The sequence below is a fragment of the Vulpes lagopus genome, chromosome 8 (assembly GCF_018345385.1).
Source record: "Vulpes lagopus strain Blue_001 chromosome 8, ASM1834538v1, whole genome shotgun sequence".
Taxonomy (NCBI): domain Eukaryota; kingdom Metazoa; phylum Chordata; class Mammalia; order Carnivora; family Canidae; genus Vulpes; species Vulpes lagopus.
In genome coordinates, this window is record NC_054831.1 from 10602349 (window position 1) to 10626280 (window position 23932).

The following is a 23932-nucleotide window of genomic DNA, read 5'->3' on the forward strand; positions in this document are numbered from 1 at the left end:
CACACAGAGAGAGAGAGAGAGAGAGAGCGGCAGAGATACAGGCAGAGGGAGAAGCAGGCTCCATGCACCGGGAGCCTGACGTGGGATTCAATCCCGGGTCCCCAGGATCGCGCCCTGGGCCAAAGGCAGGCGCCAAACCTCTGCGCCACCCAGGGATCCCTATTTGGATATTTTAAATTATTTGTCAGTTAATTGCAGCATCTCTGTCGTCTCAGTGTTGGCATCTATTGATGTTTTTTCATTCGGTTTGAAATCTTCCTGATTCTTAGTATGACGAATAATTTTCTACTAAAACCTGTGCATTTTGTTTTGCTTTGTTTTGTTTTAAAGATTTTATTTATTTAAGAGAGAGCACAAGCAGGGAGAGTGGCAGAGGGAGAGGCTCAGTGGGGAGCCTGATGTGGGGCTAGTCCCAGTACCCCAAGCTTATGACTTGAGCCGAAGACAGACACCCAACTGACTGAGCCACGCAGGTGCCCCCAAACCTGTGCATTTTGGATATTATGTTAGGAGACTCTGAATCCCACTTAAAGATTTGTTTTCATTAGGTTCTCTTGTTGTTGCTCTTGTAGGGCAAAGGGGGCTGGGTGGGAAGGTGGTGTGGCCTCATTTCTGCTAGATGGGGAAAGAAGTCTAGGTTCCCCTCTTGACTTTCTTTGACACCTGAGGGAGAGGGGTTTCCTCCTTGCTGGAAGGTATGGATGAGGCTTTAGGCTTCTCACAAGCCCTGACCTTCCTTCACTAGACTGCTAGAAATACCTAGTTATTGCTTCCCAAATGGCTTCATTACTTCTGTGCAGTGGCGAAACTTCTGGCTCTCCACTCTGCCTCCATTTACTCTCCCCTAGTACAGAATGGAAGGTGGTGGCCTCATCGCTGCTGTGCTGTGTGAACACACAGGCTTCACTGACACCAAGGTGGGGAGGGATGGATGTAGATGCCTGGATCCTTACTCAGCCTTTTCTAACACTGCTGGGCTGGGGGATTGGGGTGCTTCATTAGAGACTAGAAATATTAGAGTCTGGGTCTCCCGCTTGTCCTTTGACAGTGTAAGTAAGGTGGGACCACAGGACTTTTTTCTTTGGTGCTCTGCTAGAGCATAGCCATTGCTGTCTGTAAATTTTCTGTCTTGCTAGACTGTCTTTTTTTCTGGTCTTATAGTAGAAAGAGGAGGGTTTTTCTCTCTGCACCCACTGACATTTCCAGTTCACGAGTTATGCCTCACATATCCCAAGGCTGGTTTGCATCTCTTCCACCCCACCCCCCAACCCCATCCCCAGGCTGGGATATGTGAGGCATAAAGAAAACCCTGAAGTCACCACAATGTCAATCCTTGTGTCTCAAGGTCCCTACCTTGTCTGCCTTCTCCTGCTTGCCTTTTTGTCTTCTTATATTTGTTTTTAATCTCCAGTTTTTAGTTGCACTTACCAGGAGAAATAGGGTAAAATACACATACTCCTCCTTCCCGTTTATGGAAGTTCTATGGTTTTCTCAAATATATATATATATATTTCATGTAATGAAAAAGGGCCAGAGTCAACAGTACCCTCTTAACAGTCATTTGCTACCCCCAACGTCTTTCCTCTTAAAACAAATGTCATTTTTACTCAAGGAGATACCGAAGCAGGCCCTTGGGAATTTTCTGTGACACTTCTTCCTTCCAGGGGCTGGCCCCTGATGGATGGCCACTGTCATGGGTTTTGAGATCTCTGTGTGCACACAGCCTCTCTACCAGGCTAGGAATGAGTGAGTCACAATTAAGCAAAATGAGTTAGATGAATCGTGAGGACCAAACACAGCAAAGGGAGTCCACGGAAAAGGCGAGGAGCCGAGGGATCAAGGGGAGCACGGCACTGCTCCGAGTTCCCACCCATTACATTGCAGAAGGTAACAAAAATAACATCAAATCTAGAGGAGCAGCCGAAGGGGGGGATGTGGGCATCGCCAGCAGAGCGCGAACGTCGGAAAGTGGGGGAACAACTTGCGGGCTGAGACCTGCTGCGCCCCAGAGGTGCAGGGGAGGAGACGCGCCGGGGGCGGGGCGGGGAGAGCCCTGCGGTCCGAGTCCCCTCCGCTGCGCTCGCGGAGAGGCGGGGAGAGCGCAGAGGGAGCCTGGCCCGGGGCTTCGGTGCAGAAGGACGGAGCCGGGCCGGGGTGCAGCGCCGCCCCGGAGGGCGCGACCCGGAGGGAACCTGCCAGCGGGCGCGGGCGCGGGCGCGGCGCCTCCCGGCCGGGGCGGAGCGAGTCCCGGACCGCGGCCCCCGCCTGCGCGCCTCTGTCCCCGCGCGCGCCCGCCCGTGCGCTCCGGGCCCGGCTCCCGGCGCCTGGGACTTGGTCCTGCGCCCGCCGACGATGGATGGCAACTCCCGGCTCTCCGTGCCCAGGTGAGCGCGCGCCCCGTGCCCCACGCCGTGGCCCTAAACTCTGCCTTGGGCCCCGGTCGCCCCCTGAACGGGCCCCCGGGGAGGGCGCAGGGTGTGCGCGAGGGCGGCCCGGGTCCCCTGCCCCGCCGGGCGCGGAGCTGGGCGCGGCCTGCGCCCCCGGGGATGCTCGGGGCAGCTCGGGGCGCGGGGCCAGCTCGGGCCGCCTCCGGGGCTGGGGCTGGGGCTGGGGCTGGGGTCGGCTCCGCGCCGCGGGAACCCGGAGCCGCACTTTCCGCGGACGCAGCCTGCACGGGGTTCGCGCCCTTTGGGGAGACCCGCTCCAAGGTAGGGGTGAGAGCCGGGGAGAGCAAGACTAGGGCAAAGTACCCCCGTCCCCGTGCATTGCGGTCCGGGCGAGCCCCCGCGGTTGCCGGGGTGACGAGTGGGTGCGCAGGTGGGGGGCAGCGTCCCTAACCCCCGACGGACGGAGGCGGCGCCCCGCCGAGGCCGGGGACACCGGGACCCGCTCCCCTGCAGTCCCACCCGCCTCAAGCGCCCCCACATCCTGGGCGGGTCCGGGCTGGCCGAGCGCGCCCCCTGCCTGCACCCCAGCCTGGGGTCCCCGCTCGGGGCGGGTCGGGAGCCGCGTGTTGCCCCGGGTGTGCGTCTCTTCCCGTCTCCCCCTTTGCCCCTATTCCGCGCCCTTTCACACTCGAGTCCTTTGCAAATTGGAGACACTGAGATTTTTTTATATTTCAGCCCCCATACACCGTTAGGGGGAAATCGAGGTGGTTGCAGCGCCGGTTGTGCCCACCACCCCCCCCCCCCCCAGCTGGGCAGGTGGCTTTTGTGCGGAGCGTCCCCCCAGAGGGCCGGCGGACACCCCAGGGCGGCCCGCACATCACCCCCCACACACACACCCAGGCGAGGGGCTTCGTGGTGCCCCTCCTGTCGCCCTCCCTTGCCCCCAGGCCCCTGTCCCCTGTCCGCAGGCACCGATCTAGGCACCTTCGCCGAGATCATCGCGCCCAGGAATAGACATTTTTCAGCTCGCGTTCTTGGAGAGCAGCGAAACCCAACATCCCGGGGCGAGGGCACACATGGAGCTGATACTATAGAGCCAAGGAGCCAGGATGGGGGTGAGAGTGGAGTGGGGGTGGCCCAGGAGGACGAAACTGCTTTTCAAGCGCGTTGAAGGCTGCCACCTAGAGACTTGAAGCATTTATATTCTGTAATGAAAGAGCTTTCCCAGCTCCACAGGCAATTTCCTCTTTAAGCATCCCTTCTCCGTGGGGGTAGCGAAAGGCTCTGAAAAGGCCTGCGGTGGTTTCAAGGCCTGGCCTGAAGCTGCTGTCAAGGGAAAAACCTTTAGCCTTGTGGCCAAACACGGTCAAACGACCACGAAGTCTTTCCATTCTGCCCTAATGCATGAAAAGGACAAGAGCCCCAGGAAGGTTTTGTTTTGTTTTGTTGTTAAACTTAAAAAAAAAAAAAATTAAAAAAAAATATATATAGCCACTGATTTTTAGGTAAAAGTGTGAGGCACCTTGAAAGTCCCCCTAGGACTTCACTTTCCACACCCCCATTCTACTGCCTAGAATTGAAACGGCAACTGTGATTCCAACATTCCCCTAGAGACACTTTTGATGAGAGATCTCTGGCCTTGCACACAGGGTTGCAGATCAATAGTGATGTGCCTGAATGGGGACTATATTCCTATTCAAAAGCTGGGACCTTTTCTAAAATATTAAAGTTCGTGATGCCAGTAATTCCTTAAAATTATTTCTATGGCAATACTGTAAAAATGATTTTACAAAGAGCAAACCAGTTGCGATGGTATTGCTCTGTGTCATGTAGCATCCTACAAAATATTAATATAGGTTTAATATCAGCTGCCGCAAATTAAACGTTGAATTATTCAAATATTATTGTTTATTCACCAGACATCATATCACATCTCCACGAATCGGTGTAGTAATTCAGCTATTTTGTTAGCATCTTTACTCATATAAAACACATTCAGTTCACTCTAATAGAATAGCTAACTTGATCCTCTATTTCATTGAATACAAGAAACATAATATTTAATTGGAGACCATAGGTATTGATATGCAAAAAGTAAACTAGAATTACCAAGCAGTGTCTGGAAATATTATATTAGCCATACTACTTGTCCACAAAAGTTTGAATTTAAGGAATTGATGACTGGAAACTCTTCACAGGTTTTTTTCAAGAAAATGGCAATGATCAGGAAAAAAATCAAGTTGTTGTCAATCAGTATGTGTGCTGTTTAAATCTGAAATATTTTCGGTATCTAATATAATTAAGTGGGTGATTATAAATCACTGTTTCTCTTAAGAATTATAAAGCAATCAAAGACATTCTGTTTAGCACTTGGGTAGGAAGAACAAAATGATTTAGTAATACACTGAGGTAATCACAGAATTTTTGCATGTGTTGGCTTTTACATACAGTTTCTTAAATTTTTCAGGGAATCAAAAATACAAATTAGATTTTATTCAAGCAATGTTCTGTAACAGTCTTAAAATTGTTTTTGATTCATACACTTTAGATACTTTAAACTATGTTTTTTTAAAAAAACAAAGAATTGTTTATGCTTTGACTTGTTATACTGTCTTTACTTCCGTGAAACCTCCAGTTAGTTGTTAATATTTTCATTTTTAAATGTACAAAAGCTATTTGGATGACGTTACAGAGTTCTTTAAATGACTGTTATTAATGTTGGAAGGTGTCTCCAGTAATGGGGCTGACCTATGGAAAGATGAAATGTTCCCATGTTAGTTGTATTATAAATCCAGAAGCCAAGTGTGTCCTGACTAGTAGTCTAGTTCAAGAAAAGAAAATAAATAAAAAAGGGGAAAAAACTTTAGATTCTTTAGTCATCTACTTTACAAATAAGTTTATTTGATTTGCTAAGGTACAAAACTAGATATTATGAAAATAAGAGAAAATCCAAGGACTCTCACCCAGTGTGTTCCGTGGCTGTAGTGCGTTGCACTGTAATATAGAAGCTACACCTGACAGAGTGAAGATCAGTATCAATTATATTGATCACTAGTGTGTGTAAAATAAGGCTTATATTTTATGAAGTATTAACCTATACATTAACTTTTGTGATCATCACATCCCTGTGAGTTAATATTACAGATATAATTAGCTCCACTTTTTAGTTAAAAAATTTGAAGGAAAAAGAAATAAAATGAGGAAAATGGTTAGATTTAGAAAACCACGCAATAGTCTGTAGCAGAGCTGGGTCAACCACAGAGTTCTTCTGGCTTCCGGTGAGGTTCTCTTTCCTGTATTGACGGAAAATCCATACTTTCAAATAGGGGAAGTTTGAACAAACACTGATATCATTAGGACACATGGGGGCAGCCTAAAAGCAAGATCATCTGTTAAAGCCAACCAATACTGAAAATATCATTTTTGTAGACAGAAATAATTTGTCACCTTGACCATAACTAAGGTTTGAAGTTTAAGAAAGGGGCCATCTCATTTCCTGAATCACTTGTACTTTTTATACTGTATCACTTAGTTATTTTTGTTTTGCTTACTGGATTTCTATTTCAGTAATGTTTTTATCAGGCACTTTGAATGAGAAAATTATCAAAGATGAACCGTTGGAAAAAATGGGGTATTTTGATTTAGGTTTCCTGTGAGATTATTTTAATCCAACCTAAGGTAAACCTAGCAACATTTCACTAAAACCCACCAAAATCTCAAGGTTTTTCCTCTAAAAATGCTAGTTCTAGGGAAAAAAAAAAAACACAACAGGATTTCCTTTTTTTTTTTTTTTTTTTAAAAAAGCAAACCAGGTAATACTGTAAACTAGACTATGATCTTCTGTCAACAAGTTTTTATTGAAAGGTTATCTGTTTTCAAATTCATACAAAAGGAAAAATTCAAGAGTCCATTACATTTTTGTGTCCTATTTATCTGAAACTCTCAGAAAAGATTAATCTATCACTCTTAACAAATTGAGGAACAGAGACAAATAACAGACTGTCTTAAGTGTAAACTGAAGGCTGTTTTCTATCGTGACAACCATGCTCCCTTCAAGAGCAGTGCTGGCATGACCAAATTCTCCAACTCATAATTCACAAGGAAACACGGCCCAAGAGGTGCTGTTTCCTACTATAGAGAAAGAAACTGAGAATTAGTCAATCCTGGTGCCAGGGACCCTGAGAGCCACATTGCTGCAGGGTAACAGGATCTGGAGAAGATATCGAAACTCTGAAGGCAATCAGATCTCTATCCATGTGGTTCCTTTAGTAAAATATGTATCTGATTCAAAATCATCAATGTTTTTAAGATTCATTGATTGACTGATTCATGAGAGACACAGAGAGAGAGAGGCAGAGACACAGGCAGAGAGAGAAGCAGGCTCCATCTGACCAGGAGCCAGACGTGGGACTGGATCCCAGGACCCCAGGGTCACACCCTGGGCTGAAGGCAGCGCTAAACCGCTGAGCCACCTGGGCTGCCCTAAATCATTGATTTTTAAGTAAACTATTAGAGCTTGTCTCGTTCACAAGGGGTTGCCTTTGTCTGATACTATTCATTTTCATGGTATTTTATTCTTTGCATGAGAGTAACAGCTACAGAGACTCGTAAAGAGAGAAAGAAGAAATAGTGATGTCTTTGATGGCAGGAGATCTGGTGTTTCGTCCTGTTCTGAAGTTGTTGGCTGCGACTGCCTGGGCAATGTGCTTGACCTGTGACTCCTGTGTCTTCTCCTGGATGTCATGACTTCTATCCTGAATGTTCTGCTTTTTTAAGTCCCTTTTACTTCTAACCTGTAGTGCTGCAGACTTTATTGTAGCAGTGACCCTCAGTTGGGCATGATATGCGGATGAACATCTCATTCTCCTGAAAGAGAGAGATGAAGTTAAGGCATTTAAAAGAACAGAAGTGGGCACCTGGTTGGCTCAGTAAGTTAAGTGCCTGCCTTCGGCTCAGGTCGTGATCCCAGGGTCCTGGGATCGAGCCCCACATTAGGGTCCCTGCTCAGCAGGAAGTCTCCTTCTCCCTCTGCCTCTCACCCCACTTGTGCTCTCACTCTTTCTCTCTCTCTTAAATAAATAAATAAAATCTTTTTTAAAAAGAAGAGAACTGAAGCAGCACTCGCCATCCAAAAGAAAGCCCAGCTTAGAGAATGAGTTGGCTTTTTTTTAATGTCTCCCCAGAGGGAAAGCAGCATAATACTCATAGAAGGCATAATAAAATCTTGTGTTTTTTTGTTGTTGTTGTTGTTTGGTTTTTTTTTTGTTTTGTTTTGTTTTTTAAGAACACAGCACAGTGATTAAGATCCTGGTTCTCCTACTTAGTAGTTATTGGTTATCCACATTGGGGCAAACATTATAAGAATTGAGATGGTATGTGTGAAATACAAGGATCATGAACCTTCATCTATTGCTGTTTATCATACTTAATAGACTCTTCTAAATACAACTGTTTCATGATAGATTTTTAAAAATCAATGCTGGTGAATAGCCCACATAACTCAGACACAAAGCACACTTTAGCTGACACTGGTGTGGCTGTTCCAGCTTTCTCTTGGCTTACCTTTTTCCATCCTTTTGCTCCTAACCTAAATTTTCATTTTGAAAATTGTTTCTTACAAATGGGCTACTGCATTTTACTGTTTAAAAATCCTATCTGACAATATCTCTTGATTGATATATTTAGGCGACTCACATTTATCATGATTCTAGATAGTTTGGATTAAAATTTACCAACTAACTAGCTATTCTTTATGCTTTATCTGTCATTTGTTCCTTTTTTCCTCTTTTCTGCCTTCCTTTGGGTTGATAGCTTTTTAATGATTCTATTTTATATTTCTTTCAAAAATGTATGATTGCTTTATGGTTTAGAATTTATAGGGGTGCTTGGGTGGCTTAGTTGGTTAAGTGTTGGACTCTTGATTTCTACTCAAGCCATGATCTCAGGGTTATGGGATTTAGCCCCACATTGGGCTATGTGCTCAGCATGAAGTCTGCTTGGACTCTCTCTTCTTCTATTCTTCCCCTCCCTATGCATGTGTGCTCTCTCTCTCTAAAATAAATAAATAAATCTTTTTGAAGAAGAATTTATATATATATATATATATATATATCATTATTATTCAGTATTTATCTTCAAATTATAATATGCCACTTCATACCCAGTGTAAGTTTCCTCCCCCCCCCCTTTATAAGATATTATTTATCTATTTGACAAAGAGAAAGAGAGCACAAGCAGGGGGAGTGGGAGAAAGAGAAGCAGGTTCCCTGCTGAGCAGGGAGCTGGATGCAAGGCTTGATCCCAGAACCCTGGATTCATGACCTGAACCACAGGCAACTGATTAACCAACTGAACCATCCCAGTGCCTCCCCCTACCCCCACAATGTAAGTTTCCTGCAGGTATATATCCAAATTCTCTTATCTTTTGTGCTATTGTCATAAATTTTGTTTTTGTGTATTCTATAAACACTATTTATTGCTAATATGTTTGCTTTACAAAGTCAGGTATTTCTTAGAGCAAGAGTATTAAGAAAAAAAATAAATTTTATTTTACCCTCATATATTCCATTTCTGACACTTGATCTGTGTAGAGCTAAGCTTCTGTCTAATATTACATTCCTTCTGTCCAAAAAATTTCCTTTAACACTTCCTATAAGGAATGTCTGCTGGCAATGAATTTTCTCAGCTTTTGTTTGCCTGAGAAAGTCTATTTTTCCTTTACTTTTTGAATCATATATTTTTTTTGACTCTAGCTTTCTGGATTTGCAAGATATTTTTTCCCCATTGTTTTAAAGTCGTCACTCCATTGTCTTTTGGCTTTGAAGGTTTGTGCTAAGAAACGGGTTTCATTCTTATTTTTGCTCCTTTCTATGTTACATTTCCTTTTTCCCTGCTTATCTTCAAAATTTTCTTTTTATCTTTTATTTAGAGCAATTTAAATATGATATGCCAAGGTGTGTGTGTGTGTTGTATTTATCCTGCACGGTGTTCTCTGAGCTTCTTGGATCTGTGGTTTAGGGTCTGTTATTAATTCTGAAAAAAATTAATCCATGATCTCTTAATATGTTTCCTACTCTGTTCTCATCCTCTCTTTTCCTTCTAGAATTCCAATTGTGCCTATATCAGAATATAGCTCCTGGATACTCTCTTCTGTTTTTTTTTTTTTTTTTTGGTTAATTATTTAGGGTTTTTTATTTTAATTTTTTTCTTTTTGTTTCAATTTAATTAATTTGTATTGGCATACTTCAAATTCATTGATTCTTTCCTCAGCTGAGTTGATGCTACTGAAGAATTTATTAGAGGCATTCTTCATTCCATTATAGTGCTTTGCATTTCTAACATTTCTGGTTTTTTCTTATAGTTTCACCTCTCTACAGAAATTACCCATGTAAGCATGCATGTAGTGTACCTTTTCCATCAGAGCCACTAAACTAATAATCATTATTTTGAATTCTTTGCCAGATAGTTTGAACATCTATGACACAATCAAGTCTGGTCCAGTTGCTTGTTTTGTCCCTTAGAAGTGTTTTTTTTTTTTTCCTCCTTGCCTTTTCACATGACTTATAATTTTTTATTAAAAGCCTGATATCTTCTATAGGGTAATATAGCTTCCCTGAGTGGAAACTGGAAGTCAGTGAAATTATTTTATTCCTATTTTAAAGATGAAGAAATTTAGGCTTAGTAAGGTTAAAGGACCTGCCCAAATCACTCAACTAGTAAGTAACAGAGTCAGAACTTGAACCTGCTTTTCAAATTACAATGTTTGAATGTTGTTAAAATTCATCACTGTCCTTTTCTATTTCCTAATACATGCACATTCTCACTCTTAGCCTCCAAGATATTCTTGAACTCTTCTAACAAAGTTACTGAAACATATATAATGATGAGTAAGAAATGGTTCTTTTCCTTGATGAGTTTAGTATATAATTTCAACATGCAATTTTTTTCTAAATATTTTGATTCAATCTTTCTCAAACTATGGCCTCTAAATCAGAAGCAACTATGAAGACAGATGCTGTAAGAGATTTTTGACACAACAGGAAAACAGAGGAAAGCCAGCACATGGAATCAAGCACATGGAATGAAAATGTTTGTGTCTGTTCTGAAAGAGGTCTTGGAATCCAGGCACTGGAAGCTCTACTTGCATATCAAGCCACACTCGGAATGAAATAGAAGAGGTGACATATTTGGACCTATGATTTGAGAGAATTTCTCTCTAAAAAAATAATATGCAGACCAGTGTGCTTTTTATTCCTTTAATTTAAAATTAAAATTAAAATTACATGACCAAATTATTGAAATAGTTAACAGAACCTCTTAGAGTAGTCATGGTTTTAGAAGTGTAAGTTAGTTTTAAAAAAAACATAAGGGTATTATATTAGTTTTCTATTTTGCTATAACAAATTGCTACAAAATTAGTGACTTAGATCAACACAAATTTACTATCTTACAATCCTCTATGTTGGAAGTCCATCATGGGTCTCACTGGAATAAAATCAAGGTCTTGGCAGGTCTGTGTCCATTTCTGGAGGTTATATGGAGGAATCTGTTTCCTTACCTTTTCCAACTTCCACAGAAAGCATTTGCCTGGTGATGCCTTTCCTCCATCTTCAAAGCCAGCAATGGTGGCTTGAGTTCTTCTTACATCACATCCTTCTGATTTCTGACCTCTTTTTTTAAATTTTTTATTTTTAAATTTTTTTCTGACCTCTTTTTATGCCTCCCTTTCGTACTTTTAAAAATTCTCGTGATTACATTGGACCCATCCAGATTATCCAGGATAATCTCCTAACATCAAGGTCAGCTGATTCCATTAGCTTAATTCCATCTTGAAATTGACTCTGCTTTGCCATATACCAACATATGCACAGGTTTGGGGATTTGAAAATGGATATCTTTGGGGACCCTTTACTCTGTCTGCCACAGGCAGTAATTTAACTAAAAAATTCATCATGTTGGCTCTGAAATGGCACTTGAGATTCTACAAGGAGTACCTTCTCTCTCTCTTTTTCTCTCTTTCTCCTTGTTCTTAAATAAAGGGGAAAATTGACAGAATGATTTGTTTCTCCACTGTGTTATGTGAGTTATTCACTGTAGCTGAGCTGACATAATGACCCAGCTCCTGAAGTTTAAGAACATAAGATTGGGGGTGTCTGGGTTGCTTAGTTGGTTTAGTGCCCAACTCTTGGGCTCAGTTCTTAATCTCAGAGTGTCAGATCAAGTCCCATGTTGGGCTCCATGCTTAGCAGGAAGTCTACTTGAGATTCGTTCTCTCTTTCTCATTCTCCATATACCCCTCCCCCTGCTCATGCTGTCTTTCTCTCTCTCTTTCAAATAAATAAATCTTAAAAAAAAAAAAAAAAAAAGAACATAAGACCAGTTAAGAGTGGACCTGGAGACCTTACAGAATTCACTCTTTGGCACATCTATTTGTTCTAATGGGCATTAATGATATTCAGCAAATATTTCTAACTGTGTTCCTAAGGATAGGGTAGGATCGAACTCGTTCATCTCTTTGGTACAAGGTGTGGCCATATGACTTTTCTAAGTGGAAGTGCTAAAGAGGGCATTTATGATTTGCTTTATTTCTCCTCTTTCTTCCATAGTGAAGAACAGATTTCAAATAGTGGCTGCTCCATCAGCCTGAGTCTTAGAATGAGTACAACCTGAAGCAGAGCTCTCAGCCAATCCATGATGGACACATGATATGAGCAGGACACAGACCTTCATGATTTTAATTCTCTGGCATTTTGGAGCTTGAAACTGCAGTAAAACCTAGCCCATTGTGCCTGATCTCACAGAATTCTCTTTTTGCTCTGAAATTTCCAAAGATCTTCATCACTAACATGCAGGGATATGAAGATGGGGTTGGAGAAAGGGAGAGACGGAATTCACCTTAACCAGTTGAAGCAGTCAGGAAGCAGGCCCTATGCACCAGCTCCAGGTAATAACAATGGATACTGTGGTCTGTAGGTGTCTCCTCCTGAGGACTGGAATGTGAACTGGGAATCGCATTCATCCTGATATAAATTCACACTTTCCCCATTTCATAGTCCCACAAAGCTGCTGCTATTTAGTGATATAATAACATGCCATAAACACATTTAACCCATACATATTCAATGTTCATTTTTCTTTTTTTATTCTTTCATTCTCCAACTCTCTTTCTCATTGTTAAAGACATGGTAAGAGGGGATCCCTGGATGGCTCAGTGGTTTAGTGCCTGCCTTTGGCCCAAGACGTGGTCCTGGAGTCTCAGGATTGAGTCCCACATCAGGCTCCCTGCATGGAACCTGCTTCTCTCTCTGCCTCTCTCTCTCTCTGTGTGTGTGTCTCTCATGAATAAATAAATAAAATCTTAAAAAAAAACCAACATGGTAAGCTTATATTTATTTTTATTACATATTATGCATTTCTATATAGTGTATACACATACACACAAATAATGTTATGAGACATTTTTTAAAAAGTCAACATGCTGTAGTTTATAAACTTCTTAAGGGATTTTCAAAGGCTATTTTGACTCCACATCATTTTCAAGATAGGCAATGACATTAGATCTCAAACTCCACATTAGATGCTTCCAGTGTTGCATACTGATTCTGGTAGCATGTCAACATAAGAAGAGGAAGATTGGAGAGTCAGATACCAAACAACAATTAGTGAGCAGACACTCACTCCTGACACCTTCAAGATTTTGGGTTAGAGTAAGACTGAGTTCCTGTCCTCCTTGCATATCACCTTGGGGGCAGGGGGCATTGCAGATGGAAGGAGACATACTAGGAAGTAGATACCCAGGACATGTTGACTGTAGTTTCTTTTCATTTCCTGAGTGACTTTTCTCAGGTTAACCAACCTGATCAGTTCTTTTATTTGATGGACATGATTGATAGATGACCCCTAACTTCTCTAAACAATTTTTAAAAACAACTTTTTGAAACAATTTCTCCCTAGTAAGAAATTTACATATAAAATATGTCTTTTGGAAGATCAAGTGTTTTCTCTCTGTGCTGGAAAAATGGGAACCCATCAAACATGGGATATTAGAGCTACGGGGAAGTTTGGTAAAAGTGATCTTGTTCAACACCCTTCCTTAACAGATAAAGAAACTAAAGTCACAAAAAGTTAAATGAATTACTCAAATCACACAAATATTTAGAGATAGGGCCAAGAATAAAACCCTGACCTCTTGATTCCTATACTTCCCATTGCATGGGATTTGTTTAAAATAATCCTGACAGTAAGCTCTAAAACATAGAAGCTCTTGGTATTTTCTGGTGCAGCAGAACTTGTCTGTTACCCACATCTAAATACCTTCTTTACTTTTCCTCTAGAAGTATACTATCTCTATAACTGCCCATGTCTACATTTCACTTCAGCTGCCAGAAATCTCAGAAACAAATTCGAAGTTCAATTATAACAACCATGTAGGAGTTCATTACCTGAATATCTGTGCTGTTTTTAACAATGATACTGATCTTTTGTTATAATTTCTATTTTACTTATCCCTGAGTTTTTAACTTATGTTCTATTATTTTATTGTATATATCTGTTCTGTTAGTTGTTACAGATTCTTAGTGGAACAAGATGGAATATCCATTATTAGATGACTCACACAATCAATCATTTTCTTTATAAGTAATGCAAAAGAATAGTTTTCCTATGTATTGGAGAAATTAAATCGATCTGTGGGAAATTGGAACTCATATAAAATAATGGTCTATTTATATTTAATTAGACTTCTTTTAGTGATAGCCTGGTTGTATCTGAAAAATTAGAAGCAGTTCCTTTAAAATGACTATAACATTATTAATATTAAATTAAAGTCAACTGCTTCAGAAGCTTATAATAAAATAAAATGCTAAGGTTTTGTGAGATGTATTTTTTATTTGTTAAACATGTTATACATACATTTTAAAAATATGTGCATATGTAATGGATGTTAATTTGTATCAAGTATTAGTTTCTAAAAGTACCCTATTTAGTTTGTAATTTTATATTTCAGCATGCTTTGTTTAGGTATTAAAATGCATTAAGTAAAAGGAGAGGAATTTTTAAATATTTAATTTTGCTTCCAAAGACACAAGGAGAATTGATAATTTCTTCTTTATACTTTAGTATTAACATGAGTTAAGTAATACACCCAAATGCTTTTTGTCCTAAAAATCTATAATTTTTAACATAATAATAAGAACATAAGAAAGCAATACACCCAATTGCTTTTTGTCCTAAAAACCTATAGTTTTTACATAATAAGAACATAAGAATTCAAGAAGTAACTTTTGATAGATTATGCCTATGAATAGATTTATTCATTCATTTATAGTTTGAGTAGTCAGTACTTCCACTTAATATATGCAGAGAAATAAAGAATTTATCTCACTAATTTAAACCAAAAATAAAATTCAGGTAAAAAATAAAGGACCAGTTGAAGTCATTTTTTTCTATGTAAAATCTTGGCCTCACATAATGTGCTCCTTGCTGACTCATGCACTCATTATAACCTGAAGATTTTTAATTTCTACTTTTTTTTTCCTGAATGAATTAACAGTGCTTCAAAATAGCAATTAAAAAGGTACATACACTTCACCTGTCTAATTATCAACAGGCCAGTGATCTGACCTGGCATTCTGTTAAACCATCAGCCCTCCTTTTCTTGCAAAGGTGGAAAAAAAGGTGGTGACTTCACTGGAATCTTGTCATTTAGAAAATGAGCTATAGTTGCATCATATGAATCATTATTAAAAACAGTGTCCAAGAAGGCGATTCAGTATCCAGAGAACATGTTATCCAGAGAAGCTGTCATCCCAGACTTAATCAGACCAGCCCTTGTAGATCACCCCTACCCTTTGTGAAGGCGAAAGCATATCAACAAAATATTGATGATGGCATTTTTCTTAGTTTTCCCACTGGGTCTAAGATATTTTCCATAGGATGGACGAGGGCATATATAAACAGGGAGGCAAAAACATGAAGATCTAATCCAAGTTTTAACCTTGAAGACCATATGTGACTTGTATGGTTGTTTGGGAGAGGGGGGAAAAATAGTGGGGAGGACTTACTTGCATCCTTCAGAGGAGGGAATGAAACTCAGAATGAAACCGAGTGACTTGAATGCCATCTTCTTTCTGTGAGGATGAGAGGAACCTGGAAAAGGGAACATGAAGTAAATTCACTACAAAGAAGAATAAATGTCATTAAATAGTGCAGACAATAAATGTATTTGACTGGAAATTTATCTTTAAATGAAATTTATCTTTAAAAATTATAGAATTTTTAAAAATTAGTTCATTTTATCATTATCTTAAAAATAACATGAATTGTGTAATAAAAAAATAACAGATTAGGTGTTGACTGGATTGGAGGATCATAATTTTCCCTTCAGAATTGTTAACATGGCACTTTTGGTCACAGTATCATAAACAGTGTTAGTACTATATTCGTCAGCCTCATCCATTTTGCCAATGCTCCCTTTAATTCTTTGATTCTCAAGTCAACCTCTTGTGAAAATATCTGTCACATCATCACCCTCACTGATTTTCTCTCCTTCCACTGTTAACTGATCTCACTCTGCCAGGTGCTCATTTGGAGTTGGTTTGACTTGTGATGAAGAGTTCTCCAATATCATTTTATTCTTCTTTCTGAATCCCTGCATCTTTTGCAAAATTTATTTCAATCGATTAGCATTTTATTTAGATAAAAGTCACAACCTCTGAAATCATCAACAGAAAACAACCACCAAAAGTTGTTGATGCAATGCACAGAGAAAAACACTCAAGTGGGAAGGATCTTCACTGGAGACTAATTGTTAGTTAGCAGTTGGTCCATTTGCTTTCTTACACAATCTTGAAACTGCAGGGACTGGCTAATGAATAACAAGGACACCTGATCTTTGGGGGGGATAAGTTCCAGTGACTTTAAGTTTACTAGATTTTCTCTAGGGAATGGCACTGCTGGAAACCTTTTCCATTTTCACAAACATTATCTGTAGATGAGCAAATTATCTAATGAAACCATCCAAGTGCAATTGAATATTTCAAAAACTCAATCTTCTGGAAATCTCCACTATAGTAAAGATTAAAGAAGTCTTTCTGTTCCAAAACATCTCACAATTGTTAGCTGATTTTTAATACAGTAGTAATTTAGATCTAATGTATGAGAAAACACCAAGGAAGGTGAATAAATTAAATATACATTTTACCTGATAATCCTTGAGCTAAGTTTATCTGTGAGCACAGAGAACATAGATGCTAATATCTCATATGCAAGACCAGAAAAGTCCACATAAAGGAAGAGGTACTGAGTCTAGGACACTAGATCCAAACATTTATTTCCTTAGAAATATGCAAAAATTTAGAATATGTAGAAAAGGTACACTTAAAAAACATTTATTGTCCCATCAAGATATCTTTGGTATATAAAAATCTACTCTTAACCAAAAAAATGCATCAAAGCATTTACCTGAGACGATTCACATAGTGCTAACTAAAGATGATTTGAATGTCATGGTCACAGAGAAGATGGACGTGATTAATATAACATTCCACATCTCCTGCTTCTTACCCCACAGATTCCACTGACAACATCACCTCTCAGATACATTCAGAACATTAAACTAAGCTGAAATTACTCCTCTTTAATCTGTATTTTGGCTCACTTCTGTCTTCCCCAAAGTGATGAAGGTTTTATAATAAAACCCTTATCTGGCAGCTGAGGGTAGGAAATGCTGGGTTCCTCTGCTCCCTTCCCTAATGAACAAGATGCTCACAGTTTAGCTCTAATCACCCAAGATATTCCAAGTAGTAGACAACAAACAATAGATCAGTCTGGAGGGAGATTTTAAAGACACATTTTACAGAAATCATTTCCACAGATCTATAGTGATGATGGCATTGAAGCAAAGTACATGGTTCCCTGTGGTGAGAAATGAAGATGGAGGGGAAGCCAGGGGTTAGATGAGGGAAGCACTCACAGCCCATCCACCAAAATGGATCTGACATTTCCCTCGTCCCCTCATTTTGACTAAACTTTAGAAAACATCATATTCCTGACTTCAGTTGCAGGCTTCCCATTTCTTAGAACATTTTATTTAAAAAACTTGTGCTTGTAAATGATTTCTCTGCTAAGATAGAAATCCTTTGAAAAGACTCTTTTTTTTTTTTTTTTTTTTTTTTAACAACCCAGGAATGTCTTTGTTAAGGACCTGGAAACATCTCTGAAATGTAAACACCATAGGAAATAGCACCCAGATCGCACAGTTTCTGTAAGAGGAAAAGAGCCTAGCTTCCGTAGGCACCTTTACTCTAAGTTATAAAACTGTCTCCTGCCATGAATATATGACGTTTACTTTTCCTTTGATAAGACCAATTAACACCGCCATCACCTCTGCTCTTAAAAACATTCACTCTTTGTTGGAAGGGAGTTGAATTTAGACTGCATTCTTGCTCTCTCTGTTTCCTTTTGTCATAGACCTGAATAGTCTTCCTTCCCTGCTTACCTTTGTCTGGTACAGTTTTTGCTTTGACATCATGTTTAGGAATGTGGACCATGTCTAAGTTGGTTAGTAGGACAGTGGTGGAGGAGCTCAAACCTAGGGGTCCCACAACCTAGACTGGAGTTCTGACTCCACCCCTCCACAAGGCAGTTAGTGGACAATTCATACAATAAATAGGAAGTTGTTTGATTGGGTGATCAACACTGAACATTAGCACTGATTAAATTCGCTAGATAAGTGCTGGGTTTTCCCTGTTGCTTGGCTTTAGTGCAAAGAAATGCACCTGTGAGCATAGTGTCCATTCTGCTGCATTATTCCTGACTTTTTGCAAGCACATCGGTTATAATTAGCTTCACTGAGCTTGGCATGCTATTTTGCCCGTGGCATTTCCACGTCAGTCTTGTGCCTTCTGAACCAGGTGAATAATTATAGATTAATAAATAACATTATTAAAACTTTGGTTCCTTGTTTTTCTTGGTAACGTTACTTTCAAGAATCATAATTATTCAACCTATACAGAACACTGCCCTTCTGTGGCCATCCGAATAATCCAAATAATCCGCGAAAATATTTCAACCTAAGGGTTTGTTTTTCAAGACTTTCCAAAGAAGGCTTTCCTAGCAATTGTAAAGCAGCCCAACTCTTCCAAATTCCAGTGGTCTCTGGGGGCTATCGCTGCCCTTAAGGACATGTACTGCTCTCTAACTAACTTTCTTCTGTTGCCTTTCTGCCAAAATAATGCCTCCTTTACTCCCATATTAATAGGCCAAACTAATAGAAACACCTGCAAGGAGGTAAATAGACTCTGAATTCCTCTGAAAGTAATTTCTATAAAAAACAAATAGAAAAGGGGAATAACAGGTGTTCCATTGTTAATTATCCAGCTGCCTTATTCTATTCTCATAGAGTCCTGCTTTCTTTGAGCCTATGAGTAGAGAACTCTAGAATACTCAGATACATATTGAATCTTTCAGATCTTTTGGATATTTCATTTCCATGATATTCAATACACAAATCGTTGGAAAATTTTAATTTACTTTGGGTACTATGTAGACTGCAGTGTAATGGAAAAAAAAAATCCAAGGCATAGAATTGGAAGATGTGGGTGTAAGATGTCCTTCAATGTAATATGTGATTTTGGCCCAATTATTTAACTACCTTGAACTTGTATATTAATGCTTTTTGACCCAATTCTCATCTTGCAGAGAAAACTAAGCAACATATGTGAAAATATTCACTTCATAAGAGTAATATTCAAGTATTATTTTCCTTAATCTTTTATATATCTTACTTTTATATATTACTTTTTTGTTTCTCTCCATCAATGCAACATAAATGCCATGAAGGCAGGGTTTTTGTTTTATTCACTGCAATGTCTTGAGCACTTCCTACGGTGCTTGTGCTCAGTAGCTATTTGTTGAAGGAAATTAAAAAAAAAGTGTGCATGCAGATTTCTATTTGGTTTTATGATTGCTTAGGAAGGCTTTTATTCCATTCTGCTCTTTCTGCTTACAGAGTGGCTATTAGAACTTAACACATTGTTAGAAAGAAATCCCATTTTGATTGAGCATTTCAGGATAAATTAAATGCTGTGTGTTTCTAGAAGACCTTACCTAAGAAAATGAGAAGCTCAGAGGTGAACCTGAATCACTGGCCAAAAGGTTTGGGATCTATGACTATTTATTGATGTTAGCCTTTACACTTGTAACTTTCTTTTCGGAGGGGTAAACTTCATTCCATCTACAGTGGAAAAGAGCCATTCAGGCAATCCTACAGTACACATCAAGAACACTGATAGAAGTAAAGCTTCCTTGTTGCTCTTTGTAGGTCTGTTGCAATCAAGATGTGGCTACATTTGAGACAAGCACATCAAATTCTCTGAGAAATCCTAATGTAGACACTGTGAAGGTACACATAATAGATAGTAATCTTAACTTGAAATAGGTCTTGAAGGGGAAATAAAAAGTCTTGTTCTCTTAGTTGGCATATTTTAGCTTAAATCTTTCACAAGGGAAGACCTTTCTAATGGGGATGATCTCCTATCTAGGACACATTCGTTTCCACTTTGCTGAGAAACAGTCTAATAAGCTGGATGGTCTGCTGCATTCTCTCCCTGAGCTACAATTAACAGCAGCTCCTAAACTTTGAGCCTTTGCTTTCCCTGTTTTCCAGTGCCACGCAGATGTTCTATTTCTTGTTTGCAACTATAATTTGCCATTAAATATTAAATTATAGGATTTATCTCAGATATATGTTTATTGTATTTTGAACACTTTGAAAATAAGAGAGTGAGTGTTGTAAGGCACCAAGCAGCCTGGAAGTCTCTTTACATAATCTCCCTAGCTAGATTTGCTCACTGCTCTCAGTTCACTTTTCTCAGTGGCATCTAATGAGGCAACAGCATCAACCTGCTGTGACAATGGCTATATCATCCTGATAATGATGAAACACGTTCATCTGCTCAACCTCAGTAAAATTCCGTGCTCCATGTCCCCTAGAAGGGATGAAATGTGATTCCAAGAAGAAGTCAAAGTGTTTTGAATCTTGACTATTTGGGAATCTATGGAGTTATACAATCTGAAATGCTTATTTTTATTCATTTTATGGTATTTTTATTAAATGACCTTTTAGGTTGCTATGACTCATATATGACATAAAACTTGAGGTTCTCATTAATAATAGTTGCATATAGATTCTAACTAATCATGTGTGGTCTGATTGCTATATTCTCATGTCTACCTTTAGAAAGCAAAGAATTCTTACCCTTGTCAAATTTTATCTCAGAAATAGCTACCACTGAATGAGTGACAAGAGTGTTCATTGTTAACCTTCCAACAGAGATGCTGGTCTCAGCTCTAGGCCTTAATTTCACCTCCTGAAAGCAGAAGGTTTGGGCATAGTTAGCTTTAAGGATGAAATAAGAAACTGTTTTAAACTTTAGTAATTGAGATTCACCTGTGTGAAAAAAGACAGTTGAACAGTTTGATAATGCCTCATGGTACCTAGGAAAGACATTTGTGATTAGGAACATGATTTACACAAAAAAGGAAGAATGTTGCTATACCATTAAAAAAAAATGCTTTCTTACATGGGTTAAATAGATGGGTTTCTCTTTTCATGAGAAAACAGAAAATAGATGTTTGATTCTTTCCTCCATTTTTGCACCTCATTCTAAAACTTGATCATTTTTAAGTTGCTTTTTTAAAAGAAATTATACCAGAGTGGAATTATAGAAAAATTGATCATTCTACCTGTCTCTCTAACATATTGGATTGTGCCACTCAACTTCTATTAGGGTAAAAATGCCTTGTGGAGCAAGCCAATTTCGATCTGGCAGGGAGAGGTAGCATGCATCCTATCTGAATTCCGTATGTGAATCACTTAAGCTTTTTCTGCAAAATGAAATCTATGAACACAATGAGAATATATTGTTACAATGAATTTATAACACAAAAATGTTTTGATGATTATCAGTAAGCTCACATATTATGCTTTCTGTGCCTGGGCATTTTGATATATTTTGTAGAATTAAACTTACTTTATAAAGTATGCTTGCTTTCCAAGAAAAGAGATGGTGTGTTTATATATATCTGTATATAAAGACCATACTTTTCAATCTTGAAAGCAAGACTCTTATCCTGCCAAGTATGTGTTTTTGAAGTACAGTTCCGCAAATGATTTGAAATCAGGTCCTTCTTGAAAAATGTAAGTCATTTTCACTATACATTAATTTCATAAAAAATGAAGATGGTTTTATTTGACTTCTAAGGGGGTGAGATATAATAAGAAATATTGATTGCCATCGTTGTTTCTGTTTTTGCTACAGCATGCTACTACTACATGAAATGTCTGAGTGACTAGATATCTTTAGGCCACTTAATTATCTACTTCTTTCTCCATCTAACTGTTTCTATCCTCATGAAAAGGTTTTCAGGAGATGGGTCAGTTGTTTTTAACCCACACTTTTCTCATCCTTGAAATCTGTTGGTACTATTTTCCTCTTCTGTGTTACTTTCCCCACACCATCAGATAACTTTTAAAGGCCTATGAGTTTTAATTCCAGGAATATAACAAAGCTATTCATCAATCCTATTGCTGAAAATGACTGCATTTATTTGTTTTAAAGATTTTATTTATTCATAAGAGGCACACAGAGAGAAACAGAGACGTAGGCAGAGGGAGAAACAGACTCCCTGTTAGGAGCCCTATGTGGGACTCGATTCCAGGACTCTGGGATCATGCCCTGAGCTGAAGGCAAATGCTCAACTGCTGAGCCACTCAGGTGTCCCCAAAATTATGACATTTATAATAAAACATTTTAAAATTTATGAAAAAAACTGAAGGGTTGATCTGATAATAAGGAATTATTAGGTAAATATCAACAGACCATCAAAGAAAAACAAAATCTTAAGAGTGGCTGGAAAAAGATACATTACCTTTAAAAACTAACAATTGGATTGACAGCTGATGTCACAAAAACAACAGTGAGAATCCAAAGATAATGAGGTCGTATCTTCACAGTATAAAGGAAAATAATTGCCAGTTTAGAATTCTGTGCTTTGTGAAAATATCTTGCAAGAAAAAAATAAAGTTTTTTTTTTTTTACAGCCCAAAACTGGGAATATTACTAAAGAAAATCATAAAAGATTTTAAAGACATCAGTGGTTACATTAAAAGTAATTGTACTAAATGCTTCAAACAAAATGCAAAGATTATCTTTTGGATTTTGTAAAATCAAAGAAAGTAAGACATATTTGAAATATAAATTACTAAAAGGCTGGAAAAAATACACAATTCAATAGCTAACTAAAGCTTTGTCTTTATCAGACAAAATGACCTTTAAAAAAAAAGCATTGCCAGAAGCTAAGTATGTCACTTTATGATGGAAAAGGGTTGAATAATCAGCAAGGCATACCTAAATTTTAAATTTGTATACACATAACAAAGTGTCCTTAAAATTAAAACAAAAAATGGACAGACATATAGAGTTTATCCAAAAATATCAGTATGAATTTAGAAGATCTGACTATCACAACCAACTTAATGTACATACCTGAACTGTGACAACCCAAACCTGCAGATTACATACAACACTGACAGAAATTGGCCACATAATTGGGTTATAAAGCAATTCTTAACAAATACCAAAGATCAGTGTTATGCACACCATGGTATGAGAAAAATGCAATTCTACTATAAGTTGAAAATGAAAAGATAAATTGAAATTTTCCATATAAATAGAAATAAAATCACCAAAATTATAATGAAAATTAGAAAATCTTTGAATTGAAGGATAATAAACATGCCACATTTCAAAACTTGTAGAATGCCAGTAAAGCTATCATAAGAGCTATCATATGACCTTAAAGGTATACATTAAAAAAAGAAAAAGTAGGGATATGTAGGTGGCTCAGTGGTTAAGTGCCTGCCTTCAGCTCAGGGTGTGATCCTGGAGTCCCAGGATCGAGTCCCACATCGGGCTCCCTGCGTGAAGCCTGTTTCTCCCTCTGCCTGTGTCTCTGCCTCTCTCTCTCTCTCCCTCTTTCTCTCTCTGTCGCTGTCTTTCATGAATAAATAAATAAAATCTTTAAAAATATATATATACAATGAAAAGTAAACATATATTTAAAAGATAAATCAAAAGATTGTTCTTGGAAAAGACAAAAATCCCTGACATGTTTAACTTCAAAAGGGGATAGATGAAGCAAGAAAAAGCAATTTTAGGGATCAAAAAAAATAATTACTACAAATACTATAGACAAAATTATAGTAATAGTATAAAGCATCACATCAAAACATATATATATACATATATATATGCAACTTGTATTAAAATGGTAATTTTGAATGAAAATAGGACCTACCAAAGTAACCGTAGAAAATAAAAGGAACCATGACAAACATTAAAGATACCGACACTGTAGTCAAAATCCTGCTAACAGGAAAACTACACTACCAGACAAACTCACTGGAATAGTTCATTCCTATAGCAGTCAAACTCTTCCAGTAAGCAGAAGAAGAGAAATACCCTCAAACTCTTTTATGAAGTTGG

General features: G+C 38.7%; 1 protein-coding gene across 2 annotated transcripts in view; it reads left to right on the forward strand.

The window, feature by feature from the left end:
- Positions 1 to 2048: 2048 nt before the first annotated feature.
- LOC121498245 (SPHK1 interactor, AKAP domain containing) overlaps positions 2049 to 23932 on the forward strand; it is a 170721-nt gene continuing 148837 nt past the window's right edge. For both annotated transcript variants that reach the window (XM_041768351.1, XM_041768352.1), the window contains exon 1: positions 2049 to 2384. In XM_041768351.1, the coding sequence (XP_041624285.1) occupies positions 2353 to 2384 (32 nt within the window). In that variant the 5' untranslated portion in view covers positions 2049 to 2352. The remainder of the gene's footprint in view (positions 2385 to 23932) is intronic.